Source organism: Aedes aegypti, chromosome 1 (genome assembly GCF_002204515.2).
Source record: "Aedes aegypti strain LVP_AGWG chromosome 1, AaegL5.0 Primary Assembly, whole genome shotgun sequence".
Taxonomy (NCBI): Eukaryota; Metazoa; Arthropoda; class Insecta; order Diptera; family Culicidae; genus Aedes; species Aedes aegypti.
The window spans coordinates 63,398,769-63,417,318 of record NC_035107.1 but is presented as its reverse complement, the minus strand read 5'-3'; the positions used below and the strand labels follow the sequence as shown (position 1 = coordinate 63,417,318).

The 18,550-nt window shown below is 45.5% G+C and overlaps 1 protein-coding gene across 1 annotated transcript in view; it reads left to right on the top strand.

Annotated features, from left to right (window-relative positions):
* The window catches only part of LOC5569755 (xaa-Pro aminopeptidase ApepP), a 36,393-nt gene extending 21,788 nt beyond the window's left edge, over nt 1-14,605 (top strand). The window contains exons 2-5 of the mRNA XM_001652929.2: nt 12,531-12,666; nt 12,730-13,138; nt 13,194-13,289; nt 13,351-14,605. Coding sequence (XP_001652979.2) covers nt 12,531-12,666; nt 12,730-13,138; nt 13,194-13,289; nt 13,351-14,576 — 1,867 coding nt within the window. The 3' untranslated portion in view covers nt 14,577-14,605. The remainder of the gene's footprint in view (nt 1-12,530; nt 12,667-12,729; nt 13,139-13,193; nt 13,290-13,350) is intronic.
* Nucleotides 14,606-18,550: the final 3,945 nt, after the last annotated feature.

Here is an 18,550-nt window from a genome sequence, read left to right as displayed (position 1 = left end):
TTAATCTCATTTTCATTACTCTTTCAGTTGTTGAAAGTTAGGCTTAGATCAGCACTCCTGTACAGTCACTTATATGCATGCGACATGTGCCTCAGCTCGCCCAGCGTCATAGGTGGCTATGATGCGCTTAGTGGTTACCTTCAAGCTATGTTGAAGAAATACAAGCAGTATTGCAAGATATACTTCAGATGGTTAAAACACCAACTTTATTAATTTTGATCATGGTACAATCTTCTACAATATTCTTCGCTATTACATCAAGTAGTATTTTTGACATTCTGGGTCCAATTGAACGCGATCATCAATTTTCCTGAACCAAACAGTAGATGATGTGCTGTTGCTCATATGTTTGAGCTGAAAATCCCATATTAACTTCAATTCAAATGCGCCAGCTCATAGAACGACCAAATGAGCTGAATTTTTCAGAAAGGCTTCCTCTAACCCCAAGAAATAATCCTGGGGGGTGCCCCGTGGAATCATACAACTTTATTTTTCTCCCATACTGAGCTGGGCCAGTCTACTTATCACTGATGAAATAGACCACTTTGGAAGGATCGGGTCGGAGTCCGTCAGATGACAACAAATATTCCAGAAATGGTACTTCAGACCTACAAAATTACGACTTATCGATATTTATCGATAGGTTTGCTTTCCTTAGTCGGTGTGCAACTTCATCGAGAAGTCGGATATGTTCCTCGAAACTGTCGCTAGCCACTATGATGTCATCTAAATAGACGAACACCCAGGGTTCTAGCTCTCCAGCTCCGAGGATTTTATCCATCAACCGAGATAAGGTTGCCGGACTATTGGTCAAGCCAAACGGGAGGCGAGTGTACTGAAACATTCCCCGCCCTTGAATGCAGAAAGCGGTAAGAGGCTTCGAATCTTCACTTAGCGGTATCTGTAGAAAAGCGTCTTTCAGATCGATAGTGCTAAGGTACCTCGTCTTGCCTAAACGTCCCAGTATACGGCCGACGTGAGCCAATGGGTAACTGTCTCGTTTTGTTCGGGCGTTGAGCTTTCGCGCGTCTAAACATAATCGTACAGTCCCATTGGGTTTTTTGATGGGCAGTTCTATGGAGTGTTCGACATAGACATAGCTGGCTTGAAGATTCTCTTAACTTTTTCTAGTGCCGCAACCTGTTCGGAGCTTAGCTCAACGATACGAGGTGGGTTACTATTAGAACATTCCTCTTTATTTATCAAGAAGAGAATTTCTTCTCCTCTGGTTATATGAAGATCAAATGCCGTGCATGGACTTCCGGCAATACATTCGACGGGTAAGTCTTCAACAATCGTAGTCTCTATTGTTTTGGTTTGCCCTTCAAACCAAAATGGAAGAAACACACGTCCCACGACGTCCAGAGAGTCCCCTGATGCGCTAGTGAGAGTCAAATTGCTTGGAAATATCTTTGTGGTAGAAGTTTTCCAAAGCGGTGTGGTTGTGTCAGAGATCAATGTTCTCTGACTTCTACAATCCAACAGTGTGCGGATGACTGTATCGAACATTTTAGGTTTTATGTATGGTCTAATATAATCGATTATTGATAAAACTGAGGAACATTGAAAATCTACATCAGTATTATCCTCGCTTTCGGGTAAGGGCACGTACCCTAATGCAATAAGAGAATCGGCCAAGCTAGAAACAGTTACTTGGAAGGACTCCTGTCCTTCCGGCGCTGGGAGTTTTTTGAGCAAAACGGACACCTATGCGTAGGAAAACCTAAAAATCCGCATACTTGGCAGTGAGCTTTATAGGGTTGCGTACACTGACCGGTGAGATGCTGTTGACTTAGGCAGTTGAAGCACACAAACTTATCGTTCAACGGCACATGTGTTCGCAGCTGGCCTTCCAATCCATTATTTCCTTTCTGACTCTCCGGCGCCTCACCTTCACTGGAGTCGCTTTTCTCCGGTCTGGAATCTCCTTTAGTCTTGTCATCCGTTTGAAGTTTGATTGATCCTTTTTGAAAAACGGTTTTCCTCCAGGTTTTCCTGGATTGGCTCCTTGCTTGGGTTGGAACTGTTGAGGTGTAGCCTGTTGTTGGCTTAAACCCTTGTTTCCGAATTTTTGCGATCCTTGACTGGGTTCACGGGACGTCGTGTTGAACGTCGCAGGTTTCCCTGTCGCCTGAATTGCATTGGTTTGAACATTCCCCTGTGGTTTGGTGAAGAGATAGGTGTTTGTCGCATCGATTTCTTGACCCGCCATTTGTAGCGAGTACAAATCTGGAAACTCTCGACCGATGAGAGCACGTTTGTAGTCGGCGCGCAAGTTTTGCCGCACCGTTTGAGCTATCTGCTCCTCAGATACTGACTTGGTCAAACTTTTGAACTTCCTCTCGACATCAAGGAAAAACTCCAGAAAGCTTTTATTTTTCTGTTGCCTACGTTGATAGATTTCTAGCAACATGATCCAGGTCCGGATGACGGAACGTAGCCTTAAGACTATCAATCAGATCAGAGTAGGTAGTGAACCGGTGTTTGTTACTGATAAACCACATCTTTGCTTTTCCAGTAAGCAGATTGCCAAATGATCTCAGCAATTCCGGTTCAGAAATCAATTCCGATTGTGTCCAGTCATTAACCTCCCACAGGAACGTATTGAGTCCTGCACCTCTCCTGCGTAACGCATCGGCCATTTAACAACCGGAATGGTTTTCGATCGGTTTGCCAATGGTACAAAATCCAAATCTTTGAAAGGGTTGAGGGAAGGAGTTGGTGCTGAGGTGTGAGCCCTAACATTTGATTTGGGGAAATTGTTCCTTGAAGAAGCGTAAGGATTTGGCGTGTGGTTCGGCGCAGTCGGGTTACTCCTACGCGGATCCAAACCTACAAAATCAACTGATGTGGGAGTATATCTCAGTGGGATTGTATCGGATAACTGTACAGGACTGTGTTCCCTGATTGGATTGTCAGCTTGTGGGAATGTTCGTTGGTACATCGAGTCTCGATGATTAATCGGGACTGAATGCAAAGGGTTATCGAAGTCTGCGTATTTATGTGTTTGGATATTCGCATATCCAGTGTTGGGATTTGAAAAATTAACCTGGAGTTGGGTTCGAGAATAGTCGTATGGGATTGACCATAATGACGTCATCAACTGTGTATTGGGTACTGAAGAGCCGGTGTTCTGTGGAAGCTGTTGAAGCGTTGCATATTGATCGAAAACTGGTTGTGACTCCGGATGGTTACCCATTGCATGGGCTCTTACACCTGATACACTGTTCACAATCGACGCACGTATCGAGCTTACTGTGTTCACTGCGCTCGTTTGTACCGTTGCAATACTCACAGATGGCTCCCGAAAATCACTAGGCAATTCGCGAACCGTATCGAATCTAACTTGTCTAGACTGTACCCGCGCCGCGACCTGGTATCGTGGTGTTGCCCACGTCATGTGTAAATCACTCCCTAACGCTATGGTGACGATTGGCGCGGTAATCACGGGTGTTACGTTAGGCACTGACACTGAGGTGGCAGAAATAGATAAATTGTGGAACTTTAACTGTGGGTCATTTTCCGCTGCAGTGAGAATCGGATTAGAGGCGGGCTGTGTATCCGTTGGTGCTGATATTACCGTTGCAGCCACCAACGAAGTCAAAATCGGTTGCTCCAAATTGATTAAGTCGTGCGACTGTTCTGCCGTTTGAGCTGCTAAACTAGCTGCTCCCTGCCTTCTCCAGAGGAACCGTGTTCTGCACAGTGACCGAATATGGAGAGTACAAAGCATTCTCGTTGAAGAATGATACATAAGTTTGTATCACCTTCGAAAACAACCAAGTTGCATCGTTAGCATAACTGCCAACACCAAACGTTCGTTTGAAAAGCTTCAAACGATGATACAAATGCAAGAGCGCCGTCTTGGACATCTGCCTATAGAGTGAACTATCATTTAACTCGTCATACACCTGCTCTAATCTCTCTCTACATACAACGAGTTCAATTTTTGGATCTCGTTTGTACGAAAAGATCCGAATCTATCCATCCGCTTCTTCTCTCAACGCATTTTTGAGCTTCCTACGGTTCACGCTCAAACTACGTTCTCTCTCCTTCGTCAAATTCCTGATCTCGAGCTCAAAAACAACTTCATCAGGGGTTAGATAAGTAACACTCATCTCCACCTGATACTTCCTATCCATGTTCATGGTTAGCGTTAGCGTTAGCGTTAGCGTAGTTATGGTATACTTCGTAGATTGGATACTAGCAACATTCATGTTTCTTTTTAATAATCTCATCCTGACTACTTTCAAGAACAAGGCAGGGGAGTATACCTTGTTCAAATCATAAACAAGAAAACTAAACGCATGAATATCGCTATTCCCGGCCACGCCCATCTTTACCGTAACTTGGGATAGGGGAAGGAAATGTTGATGTAGCACTTACTTAATGAGAGGCCACCGACTCCGCGACACCCTCATAAGTGCTACGGAGTTGGAGGTTGGGGAAGGTATATTGTCAGGATTCGCCTAGAAAGCCGGCGATAGACCATAAATATTTGTTGTTTAAGCATTTTCAAATTAGTCTTTTGAATGCCGGCAATCAAAAGAGAAAACAATAGCTTATTTATAGTATAAATAGTATTTCGCGAAATGCTTGTCGATTGTGCAGTAATATTTTTGCTCAATAACCAGTAAAAAGCAAAACCGATCCCTCCAGGGTCATCGGATTGTATAAAATAACGATACGCGTAAAAAAAAAATCTCCGGCGACAAAAACATGCGCGAAACCGTGAGCCAAATCTATCGGACGACGCAAAACCGAACTGTCCTGCTTGGGCTTCACGAAGCACTACCCAGCAAGACGCTCCAAAACAGGAAAAAAAAAATCTCCGGCGACGAAAACATGCGCGAAACCGTGAGCCAGTGGCGCAACCAAGGGGGGGTTTTGGGGGTTAAAACCCCCCCTAGAACCGAAAAAATTAAAGGCGAAGTATAGTTTTTGAACAATTTCTACCAAGTATATTTTTAAAATTCATATCATATTCTACAACTATGGAACAGAAATCAAGTTCCTTCTATAAAACAGCACTGGGCAGAATAATCTACGCATTAAACGTTTTCCCTACGAAATGGAAACATTTGGAGACGTCAATTTTGGCTTCTGGTGCACCGATTGACCTGAAATTTACATTGTTGCAAAGGAAGATCTGTAAATTTGCTCAGCAAGAAATTCACAGATGTTAGAATTACAAATTTTAACTAATAGTGAATCTCAAATTTTGACAGAAATTGCTAGATTTTGATTTAGCAATTATTTTCAAGAGGACATTTTGACAGCAAAACACTTTCTGCAAAATTAATAAAGTTGGTGAGTCAAACAAGTTTTAGGAGAAATGTTTTTTCATTGAAAATTATTGTTTTGAAATTAAATAAAAATTGAAGAAAAATGCCCTTATTTTTCGAAATAAAAAGTTTGCGATATTTAGAAAGTTAGTGTTTGAAATATCAAGATTTGTTGTTGAGTGAAGTTCAGGTTAGTTCTCAACTGTAGTGAAAATTTCAAATAAATCAATTATATTCAATCCTCCAAAAAACAAACAGAGTTTTTGGAAAAACCAAACTCGGATAGGCCCCTGTCGAAAAATGAGCAAATGAGCCACAGCCACACTACAGAAAGTTATTCAAAAAAAGTTTAATGATCGTTTAGAAAATTTTCAGGTGTCAACACATATTTGGTCATGAAATCTTTACAATGCAAGTAAAACAAGTTTTTGACCTTGAATCGATTTTCTGGATTGTCAATTCTGTAACATGTGACAGTTATGCAATGATATATATTAGAAATAGCTGTGCTTAGAAAAGTTTGAAAATTTAAAACATATTTAACGAACAATTCAGTTCGTAATCTTGTTTAATCCATTGTTGCTATGCGTGATAAAACAATATTTCATTACTTCAACTTGATTTTTTTTATTAACAAGGTCCTTTCAAAAATGTATTTCCATCCAACTTTTTAAAACCCGTCCCAGAGCCAAATCCTGGTTGCGCTACTGCCGTGAGCTAAATCTATTCGTGATCAAACGTCAACATCCCACCGCAAAATCGCTAGTGTTTGGAGGTGATTTTAACCTCCAAATTGCCAAATAACCTCCAAAACATCACCTCCAAGTTAGTTCTAATAACCTCCGTTATATGAAATATGGTGGCGCGTCGATCGTGGCAAGTTTATCGTTAAACAGTCAATCGGACGACGCAAAACCGAACTGTCTTGCTTGGGCTTCACGAAGCACTCATACTTCCTATCCATGTTCATGGTTGACGCAAAGTGCAAAGTCTAAATCTACAAAACTCTAACACTCTCGTTCACTGCGTGCCTATTAATACGATCAAACGAAAAAAAACAAGCATGCACAAAACGTATACGAATATAGATGGATATGGAATATGGATAAACAACTATTGTCTTCCGATCGACGGCACAAATGGTGTGTCTTCTACCCTACCAAGCAGCGTGCGGTTGCAAATAAACCAACATCTCCTACCTCCAGCACGTGCTATCTACTTTGTCTCTAGCCAACAAATCGATCGTGAGTTTGAGTACCCCGGTACCCCGCCAGAAAGAAATTAGACCGGTTCAGAATTTTTTAGGTTATTTTAAGAGAATTATTTCTTTCTTTAAAGGTTCGGTATTCAACCACCTAAATATATTTCCCTTCTCCAACGAAAAAATAATTCTCGAAAAATCGAAGCCTATTTTTTTGTTGGAGCGACAATATGTAAGTTTGCGTTTGCTTACTATTTAGAGCATGCGACTCAACTCAGGGGCGCCTAGCTTCCCTAGCCGAGAGGATTCTTTCGTTGGGGAGAGGGGTCTCTCCTAACCGCCGCCGATCGCCACCGTCAGTCACACTCACTTTCCCAGCATCCACCTCAACCCGTAAGGGGTGTCTCCCGGTGGGGAGGGATGCCGAAATGGTTTCGCGCGGGATTTCACAAGATCACAAGATACGGACCGGACCACCGCGGATATGGCCAAACTTCTGTCCGTGGAACTTCTGGCCACACACTGGGCAACACAATGTCACACACTGCCACGAGGTCTTCTCCCCTTCAGTGAGCACTATGGCACTACTTGGTGTCTAATAATTCCCCCGGGGCCAACTCAACCGATAATCTTGCCGGTGAGGTCACTAGTTCTTCTTCCACCTTATACCCGGTCAACTACGCTCCCAAAGAGCGGACACTTTCGTCTCCTCCGGACTTAACACGCGCTCAAACCACTTTTTTTTTTGGTAATCTTTTCCGCACACACAACTGACTTGGTTTACGACTCAAACAGAAGAGACCTAGCTCGGGTCGCTTGGTCTCCTATGAACCCCTTAGGGCTCATGCTCGTGTTTTCTCGGGCGGAAGACGACGCCCGAAGGATGGCATTTTTGCGTTTTTTTGGGAAATTGTGTTCTGTCGGAGTGGGGTTGGCGTTTGCGGTACTCCGGAACACAAGGTTTTTATTAACAAATTTAACAGGTCCTAACTCCTAAACATTCAATAGTATAATATTGGATTTAATTATATGGGACATTTAGTTATAAATGTAACATGCGAATTGGTATCGGCCTGATTTCGATCACAAGACCTTCCCATTAAATTTCTTGAAATAAACCTTTTTGAATAATTACTGTTCTCACCTCCTTCTTCGTGATATACATTCACACGGAAAACTACTTAATTTTTAAAAAACACACCAAAGCTCCTCATCAACTTTCTTCCTACTAGTTTGTTTTTGTTTATGTTTGGTATTTTTCATTTGACAATACATCATCATCAATGACCTTACTGCAGTTGACCGGTCGCGCAAATCACTTATTTCGTTGATGCTCTCACTTCTCACGGTAAACGACCAAATGGAGCTCGATGCCTTTAACATATAGAAAATAATGAAAAACGTAAATTACTAGCAATAAGGAAACTGGATCGAAAAAATAGTGATTAGAAATCAAGCGTAATTTGAATAGATAACTTTTTGATTAAAGTTCATCTTCCATGGTGGTGTCTTTGTTTTAGGATTTCGTTTTTACTACCACTGAAAAAGAGCCATCTATTGCATTTTCAGTTTTGAATTACGCCCTATTGGACGTGTAATCATAGAGATATGGACAAAACACTTTTGTATGTTTTTAGGGGGGGGGGGGAACCCAAACTTTTGCACGAGGGTAAAACTTATAGCCTGAATTAAATCCTAAGAAAATTGAGAGTATCTCTCACTTACCGCTCTCCGTAACAATCATAATTCGCAACACATCATGAGCACCTGTTTATCATCTTCTGCTACAGCTCTGAATAGATCAGGGGGATGAAACCCACAAGCTCCAAACCTGGGGGAAACTATTGACTGTTTAACGATAAACTTGCGACGATCGACGCGCCACCATATTTCATATAACGGAGGTTATTAGAACTAACTTGGAAGTGATGATTTGGAGGTTATTTGGCAATTTGGAGGTGGTTTATGGACAAAAGGTCGAAAGGACAAAAGGTCGAAATACAAAAGGTCGAAAGGACAAAAGGTCGAATATGATTTGCTTGGTGGGAAATTTTTCCTTCTTTGCATATATATTTTCGACCTTTTGTCCCTTCTTTTTTGTTCTTCGATCTTTTGTCCTTTCGACCTTTTGTCTTTCGACCTTCTGTCCTTTCGACCTTTTGTCTTTCGACCTTTTGTCATAGATTCGTGTTTGGGGATTGTGTTTATCATGCTAATCGAATAAAGCTCATAATTGCGTGTTGTTTAATATTCACAAATTTTTGCTGTGTGTATATGTGCTCGGTGAATGGAGGCCGCACGGTGACTGGTGACTTAACTTTGACTTTCTATAACTCCATATTGCATATTTCGATATAGGCAAATTTAATGCGCCACCAGCATAGAGGTCGCTAGGTAAGAAGGAGAGAAATGTCATTGAAAATGTTTGTTTACGTCCAAAATTCAATTTTTCGACCCAAAAATTAGCTCATAATCAATTCATTATTAAACTGTTTTCCATTGGCATAATCATTTTGACCCTTTATTCTTGCGATACGCATGATTTCACAACAAATTTAGCCACAAACAAAGAATCCGGATGTTTATAACCTATGTAGCCAAACACCGATGTTGCAATTTTATCCCACAAATCGTACATGAGCACTGACCGGATCTGTACATTTTGGAAGGAAAAAAAGTTTATCATGTTTTTCAATGCTCTCTGATCGTCTACAACATAACTATTTCGAGAAAAAGTGTAATATGTGTGCTCCTTCCTATGCTGCACACGGTGCGTTCTCAACCCAACCTCTTTTATGACGGTTCTCCTACTAGCCACCAGATGTCGAAGTGATCATTCAGCTTTGAAAATATTAGCCTAATGAGATTTGAAACCATTATAAAAAGAGGCATTTCTCGAATTACTGTTCTTTCAGTATCAAGTTATGGAGCGTTTGCTATACTGTCAAGAATATAAAAGACTGCACTGGGCAGTTCGTTTAGTGAGGATACTAAAAATTCGGGTGATCAGGCAGATGTCAACGAACTCGTAAAGGGTGAGAGTACGTTGGATGCATACAGTCGAAAAGAAGCTGATACCTCAAACTTTCTGGAAAAAAATGTGCTTTAAATGCAATACGGCGTGCGTTCCCGCTAATTATTTCAGGAATGTTTTGAACAGAAGAGGTCGCATATCTGTTGTAATCATTATTAGATTATGTTTTGAATTCAGGGGTATTAGGAATTCCAGCTTCTAGCTTAGTTTCCCAGAAATTCCAAAGAATAATAACGATTCAGAGGGAAACACGTAATTATCACTAATTCGTCAGAAAATGTCTCTAGGGCTTACTATAGCAGTTTCTATGGATTCTAAGGGTCTATGAATTTCTGAATTTATACTACCAGCGATTTCTCTTGTAAATGTTTCAGCAATTTTGAAGAAATACCGAACATTAGAAAAGATAGTTCAAAAAGATTAAAATCTCTAAAAATTTCCTCCCTAATTTGTCTTGGGATTTCCTTCATAATTTTTTTTCTGTAATTTCTACATTGATTTTTCCAGTCATTATTCTATGGACTTATTCAAAGATTCCTATAGAAATTCCTGCAGGAAAAAAGCACCACGGTTTATCAGGCAGTTTAGCGTTTAAGTATTTCTTCAGGTGTTTTAAAAAGATTGTACAGTCTTCGCTGAGTTGACAGCTTTTATGGTCCAATGCACGTGTTCACTAATTTGACGTTTGAGCGGCGCCGTATTCATTCGTTGCCATGGAAACCAGTGAATTCGGCACCGCGGCACCGCTCAAAAATCAAATTAGTGAACTCATGCATGGGTCAATGAACGAGATCACTATTTGACGTTTGAGCGGTGCCGTGGAAACAAGTGGATTCGGCACCGCTCAAACATCAAATTAGTGAACTCGTGCATTGATCCATGGACCGATGCACGAGTTCATTAATCTGACGTTTGAGCGGTGCCGAATTCACTCGTTGCCATAGTCACGTAAATAACATGGTACCGCTCAAACGTCAAGTAGTGAAATCGTGCATCGGTTCATAGCTGATTTTTTTGAGTGTGTTTCTCCGACTACTGCGATTGCGTTTTATGCTCCCCCTGGCAACACAGCAAGTAGTGCTACCACCTTTGTAGAAAGAGTTGCGTATGATTATTGTAACGCGATAGGTCGTCGAGTGAAGTGATGAAGTTTCTGTTAAGTTTTCTTTTTAAATAAAATAAGTGTTAAAGTGATCAAAACGTGTTTTTCTTTCCACCGGAAGAAACGAAAAAGTGCCCTTAGTGGTTGGAGTGGATCCAGTGCACCGGTGAAGTGTCCGCCTCGAATAATTTGTGTTGGCATCCGTCGGATGAGCAACAAAGATCAAGGCATACTTACAGGAATTTATCGATAGATTATTGTGGCAGCTTCTTTTAGAATTTTTATAGTAGTTGTTCCAATAATTCCTTCAATAGCTTTACTACATAGGATGGTTTTTCAGGGAACCCTCCAGTAGTTCTTCCAACAAATCATCCATGGCCCCATTCCGAAATTACTCCAGAAAATCCTCGAAGACATTTTCAATAGAAGTTTTTACCACGGATTTCAGCAGGTGTTCTTCCAAGGATTTCAAAAACAGATCTTCCAGTTATTCGTCAGAGTTTTCAAAAGTATTACCTTCAAAATTTCTTACGATGATTTTTCCAGAAATCCAAAAACATTACAGGGGTTTTCAAAAATCCGCAGTAATTTCTATGAATATTCTGCCTTTTAAGAGGATTTCTGAAGAAATTTCCTTATGGATTCTTCCGGGTATTCTACCATCGAGTCCTTCAAAAAATATCTTTCAGGGATTACTTCTTATAGGGATACTGTTTGAAGCGAGTTTTTCAACTGGTCGGGTTCCATGGCATTCCGGTTGAGAAACGTGGTTCAGGAAGCTCCTTCAAGGTTCTCACAAGATCACTCTTTAGGAATACCTCGGGAAAGTATTGGAGAAATACCTGAACAATATTCTTCAAATTGTTCAGGTGTTTCTCCAATATTTTTCTTATTATTTTTTCAACGGTTACCATCCTCCAAGATGTCCACAAGGGTTCAGGAGATGTCCTAGATATTTGCGGGAAATTTCTCAAAGACTCCTGTAGGAGTTGACTATGCATTTCTCCAGAGGTTCCTTTTGAGGTCACTACAAGTGTTCTTCACAAGAATCTTTCCAGTTTTCTTACAAGAATTCTTCTGCCAATTTATTCAGTTGCTACTCGTCATAGGATTTCTACGAAAATTCATACAGATTTATTCAAAGAATTCATCCAGGACTTACCTAAATATACCGTAAAAAATTTTACTTCAGAAGTGATTTTTTCAGAGAATGCTCAACTGATTCCTCCAGCGATATTCAGAAAATAGAATAATTAGGAATAAATTACAAAGATTAAATGAGGGATTTTCCACTTATTTCTCCTGTAAATTATTCAACGATTTTTCCTGGCGTACATTTAATGTTTCCGCCAGATGATGCTAGCTAGATATCCCCAGGTGTTTCTGTAGTGATTCTTTCAGAAATTCCTGCAGTATCCGGAAGGGATTACTTCACTACTTTTCCTTATGATTGTATTAGCGATCGCTCCAAAGAATCCTTCAAGATTTTAATCGTGCGCCAAAGATTTCCTCCATAGATAATTGTGGAAGTCTTTTGGGTTCATGTAGGAGTAGACCATGTTCTTCTTCAGGAATTTCTTCAGAGATTACTTCAAGTATTCCTCGGCAAAACTGAGAATTCTCTCAATTTTACTCAGTAGCTACTCCAGTACAGCTAGACAGAATATCAATTGAGAGCCACTTTGAAACATTTTTGGAAAACAAGTGATCGAAGGTTTTTAGCATTACAGAAGCAACACTGAAGGTTGCCTTGAGAAAGTAGGTGCATCAGGTTCTGGTGTTATTCATGGAGTAGATGTAAAATGACTTAGATCTACCTGGATTAATTTCATGAAGATCATCAATTGCAAGGCTCATTTACGTATGAAATGTCATCATTATACATTATTTTTCTTTCTCTGTCTGCAGAGCGCTCAACAACGATGACGACTATATGTTCGATGACACCCCAAAAACGATGGACCAAATCCTGACGGATATCCGCAGTCACATGCAGGACTATTCCGTGGCAGCCTACATCGTTCCTTCCGTTGACGCCCACAACGTACGACATTCGATATAAATCCTTCACAAGCTCTTCTTTTAATTCCCTTTCTTCTATTTCCAGACCGAATATATCTCCCAGCATGATCGCCGACTGCAGTACGTCACCAATTTCACCGGTTCTGCAGGAACGGCCATTATAACCCTGGACAAGGCGCTTCTTTGGACCGACTCTCGGTACCATTTGCAGGCGGAAAACCAACTGGACTCCACCTACTGGACCCTGATGAAGGAAGGCCTTTCCGGCGTACCGACACGTGACCAATGGCTGCTGGACAATCTACCCTCGGGTTCTCAGGTCGGCACGGACCCTTTCCTGATCGCGAGCACCGAGTTCGATCGACTGGGACGGGTTCTGATCGCTGGTGGTCATCGGTTGGTCACGTTGGAGCGCAATCCAGTGGATATCGTGTGGAACAATCGTCCCACGCAGACCAGCGGAGATTTGATCCGACTGGATATTCGGTTTTCTGGTGAGGTTCTTGGATTATCTTATTCAAATTGGTTCAACGTGATTTATCTTCGTAGGTAAACGATCTTCCGAGAAGATGGCTGAGCTCCGGGATACCTTGGACACCCATAAGGCCTCGGCTATTGTAATCAACGGACTGGATGAGATTGCTTGTATGTAACTTCGCGACCTTTAGATGACTTACTAATCAATAGAAATTCCATCAACTCTCAGGGCTGCTGAATCTCCGCGGAACGGACATTCGATACAATCCGGTGTTCTTCGCCTACGTGATCGTATCCAAGAGTCAGATCTTACTATTCACCAATCCAGATCGAATTAACGAAACCATCCAGGAGCACTTCCGAGAGGAGGGAATCTCCGTAGTCGTTCGAGACTATGGAGACATACTGGATGGTATTGAAACCCTGGCGGAGGACGGTGGCAAGCTGATCATTGCTACCTCGTGCAGTCAAGCGATCTACTCCAAGGTGCCGGCCGAGCAACGAATCCAACTGTACAGCATAGTGGCTTCGATGAAGGCCGTCAAAAACGCCGTCGAAGCGGAAGGTATGCGAAAAGCTCACGTGAGGGATGGAGCGGCCGTGGTTCGATATCTGCATTGGCTCGAAGAGAACGTGGACTCAGAGAATATAACGGAGCTGTCGGGAGCGGCGAAGCTGCGTGAGTTCCGAAGTATGCAGGAGAACTTCGTTGATTTGAGTTTCACCGCTATCAGTGCCTTCGGTCCAAATGGGGCCATCGTTCATTACAGTCCAACTGAAGAGACGGACACCCTGATTACAAGAGATAACATCTACCTGATCGATTCCGGTGGTCAGTACTTTGATGGTACGACGGACATTACCCGATCGGTGCACATGGGCGAACCAACTGCCTTCCAGAAGGAGGCCTTCACTCGCGTCCTCAAGGGTTTCCTAAGTCTCGGATCAGCCGTATTTCCAACAAAGACATCCGGAACGTTCTTCGACGCCATGGCACGTCGATCGCTGTGGGACGTTGGGCTTGACTACGGCCACGGAACCGGACACGGTATTGGATCGTTCCTGGGAGTTCACGAATACCCGCCGTCCATAGTGTCGAACACTGCATCCCCGGGTAATCAAGGTCTTCAGGAGAACATGTTCACCTCCAACGAGCCGGGATACTACGAAGCGAATCAGTTCGGCATCCGACTGGAGGACATTGTCCAGGTGGTGAAGACTAACGTGGCGCACGACTTTGGAGGCCGAGGGGCACTCACGTTCTACACCAATACGGTGGCGCCGCTGCAGACCAAGCTTATGGACGTGTCGTTGATGAGTGACCACGAGGTGCAACTGGTGAATAAGTATCATGAGAGGGTTCTGCGAGAGGTGGGAGCCTTGCTGCTGGAGCAGAATGCCAACGATGCCTACGTCTGGCTGGGCAAACAGACGCAACCGATAGTGAAATCGTAGTATGAAATAAATGGGATGGAGAAAAGGGATTCGATTGAGTTTAAACATTCTGTCCAAAGTCCTTGAGCACATTAGTGGAATTCTAGCGGGATTATGATAAATCGCTCTGAGGAATTCGAAGGAATCCCCCTGCGAGATTTGAAGGAATCCCCCTGTGGGATTCGAAGAAATCCTCCTGCTGGATTCGGAGGAATCCCTCTGCAGGATTCAAAGGAATCTCTCTGCGAGATTTAGAGGAGTTCCTCTGCGGGATTCAGAGGGATCCATCTGCGGGATTCAGAAGAATCCGTCTGCGGGATTCTGAGGAATCCGTCTGCGGGATTCGGAGGAATCTCTCTGCGGGATTTAGAGGAATCCCTCTGCAGGATTCGGAGGAATCCCTCTGCGAGATTCGGACGAATCTCTCTGCGGGATTCAGAGGAATCCTGCGGGTTTCAGAGGAATGCATCTGCGGGATTCTGAGGAATCCGTCAGGGGGATTCAGAGGAAACCCCTGCGGGATTCGGAGGAATCCCCTGCGGGATTCGGAGGAATCCCCTGCGGGATTCGGAGGAATCCCCTGCGGGATTCGGAGGAATCCCCTGCGGGATTCGGAGGAATCCCCTGCGGGATTCGGAGGAATCCCCTGCGGGATTCGGAGGAATCCCCTGCGGGATTCGGAGGAATCCCCTGCGGGATTCGGAGGAATCCCCTGCGGGATTCGGAGGAATCCCCTGCGGGATTCGGAGGAATCCCCTGTGGGATTTGGAGGAATCCCCTGCGGAATTCAGACAAATTCCTCTACGGGTTTCAAAGAAATCCTTCTGCACAATGCGGAGGAATCCTTCTGCACAATGCGGAGGAATCCTTCTGCGGGATTCTGAGGATTCAGAGAAATCCCACGGCGAGATTCGGAGGAATCACACGGTGAGATTCGGAGGAATCTCACGGCAGAGTTCAGAGGAATCCTACGTCGGAATTCGGTGGAATCTCTCTGCGGTATTCGAAGGAATCCTCCTGCGGGATTTGGAGGAATCCCCTGCGGGATTCGGAGGAATCCCCTGCGGGATTCGGAGGAATCCCCTGCGGGATTCGGAGGAATCCCCTGCGGGATTCGGAGGAATCCCCTGCGGGATTCGAAGGAATCCCCTGCGGGATTCGGAGGAATCCCCTGCGGGATTCGGAGGAATCCCCTGCGGGATTCGGAGGAATCCCCTGCGGGATTCGGAGGAATCCCCTGCGGGATTCGGAGGAATCCCCTGCGGGATTCGGAGGAATCCCCTGCGGGATTCGGAGGAATCCCCTGCGGGATTCGGAGGAATCCCCTGCGGGATTCGGAGGAATCCCCTGCGGGATTCGGAGGAATCCCCTGCGGGATTCGGAGGAATCCCCTGCGGGATTCGGAGGAATCCCCTGCGGGATTCGGAGGAATCCCCTGCGGGATTCGGAGGAATCCCCTGCGGGATTCGGAGGAATCCCCTGCGGGATTCGGAGGAATCCCCTGCGGGATTCGGAGGAATCCCCTGCGGGATTCGGAGGAATCCCCTGCGGGATTCGGAGGAATCCCCTGCGGGATTCGGAGGAATCCCCTGCGGGATTCGGAGGAATCCCCTGCGGGATTCGGAGGAATCCCCTGCGGGATTCGGAGGAATCCCCTGCGGGATTCGGAGGAATCCCCTGCGGGATTCGGAGGAATCCCCTGCGGGATTCGGAGGAATCCCCTGCGGGATTCGGAGGAATCCCCTGCGGGATTCGGAGGAATCCCCTGCGGGATTCGGAGGAATCCCCTGCGGGATTCGGAGGAATCCCCTGCGGGATTTGGAGGAATCCCCTGCGGGATTCGGAGGAATCCCCTGCGGGATTCGGAGGAATCTCTTGCGGAATTCAGACAAATTCCTCTACGGGTTTCAAAGAAATCATTCTGCGCAATTCGGAGGAATCCCCTGCGGGATATCCCCTGCGGGATTCGGAGAAATCCCCTGCGGAATTCAGACAAATTCCTCTACGGGTTTCAAAGAAATCCTTCTGCACAATGCGGAGGAATCCTTCTGCACAATGCGGAGGAATCCTTGTGCGGGATTCTGAGGATTCAGAGAAATCCCACGGCGAGATTCGGAGGAATCACACGGTGAGATTCGGAGGAATCTCACGGCAGAGTTCAGAGGAATCCTACGTCGGAATTCGGTGGAATCTCTCTGCGGGATTCGAAGGAATCCTCCTGCGGGATTTGGAGGAATCCCCTGCGGGATTCAGAGGAATCCCCCTGCGGGATTCGGAGGAATCCCCTGCGGAATTCGGTGGAATCTCTCTGCGGGATTCGGAGGAATCCGCTGCGGGATTCGGAGGAATCCCCTGCGGGATTCGGAGGAATCCCTTGCGGAATTCAGACAAATTCCTCTACGGGTTTCAAAGAAATCCCTCTGCGCAATTCGGAGGAATCCCCTGCGGGATTCGGAGGAATCCCCTGCGGGATTCGGAGGAATCCCCTGCGGGATTCGGAGGAATCCCCTGCGGAATTCAGACAAATTCCTCTACGGGTTTCAAAGAAATCCTTCTGCACAATGCGGAGGAATCCTTCTGCGGGATTCTGAGGATTCAGAGGAATCCCACGGCGAGATTCGAAGGAATCCCACGGTGAGATTCGGAGGAATCTCACGGCAGAGTTCAGAGGAATCCTACGTCGGAATTCGATGGAATCTCTCTGCGGGATTCGGAGGAATCCCCTGCGGGATTCGGAGTAATCCCCTGCGGGATTCGGAGGAATCCCCTGCGGGATTCGGAGGAATCCCCTGCGGGATTCGGAGGAATCCCCTGCGGGATTCGGAGGAATCCCCTGCGGGATTCGGAGGAATCCCCTGCGGGATTCGGAGGAATCCCCTGCGGGATTCGGAGGAATCCCCTGCGGGATTCGGAGGAATCCCCTGCGGGATTCGGAGGAATCCCCTGCGGGATTCGGAGGAATCCCCTGCGGGATTCGGAGGAATCCCCTGCGGGATTCGGAGGAATCCCCTGCGGGATTCGGAGGAATCCCCTGCGGGATTCGGAGGAATCCCCTGCGGGATTCGGAGGAATCCCCTGCGGGATTCGGAGGAATCCCCTGCGGGATTCGGAGGAATCCCCTGCGGGATTCGGAGGAATCCCCTGCGGGATTCGGAGGAATCCCCTGCGGGATTCGGAGGAATCCCCTGCGGGATTCGGAGGAATCCCCTGCGGGATTCGGAGGAATCCCCTGCGGGATTCGGAGGAATCCCCTGCGGGATTCGGAGGAATCCCCTGCGGGATTCGGAGGAATCCCCTGCGGGATTCGGAGGAATCCCCTGCGGGATTCGGAGGAATCCCCTGCGGGATTCGGAGGAATCCCCTGCGGGATTCGGAGGAATCCCCTGCGGGATTCGGAGGAATCCCCTGCGGGATTCGGAGGAATCCCCTGCGGGATTCGGAGGAATCCCCTGCGGGATTCGGAGGAATCCCCTGCGGGATTCGGAGGAATCCCCTGCGGGATTCGGAGGAATCCCCTGCGGGATTCGGAGGAATCCCCTGCGGGATTCGGAGGAATCCCCTGCGGGATTCGGAGGAATCCCCTGCGGGATTCGGAGGAATCCCCTGCGGAATTCGGTGGAATCTCTCTGCGGGATTCGGAGGAATCCCCTGCGGGATTTGGAGGAATCCCCTGCGGGATTCGGAGGAATCCCCTGCGGGATTCGGAGGAATCTCTTGCGGAATTCAGACAAATTCCTCTACGGGTTTCAAAGAAATCATTCTGCGCAATTCGGAGGAATCCCCTGCGGGATTCGGAGAAATCCCCTGCGGAATTCAGACAAATTCCTCTACGGGTTTCAAAGAAATCCTTCTGCACAATGCGGAGGAATCCTTCTGCGGGATTCTGAGGATTCAGAGGAATCCCACGGCGAGATTCGAAGGAATCCCACGGTGAGATTCGGAGAAATCTCACGGCAGAGTTCAGAGGAATCCTACGTCGGAATTCGATGGAATCT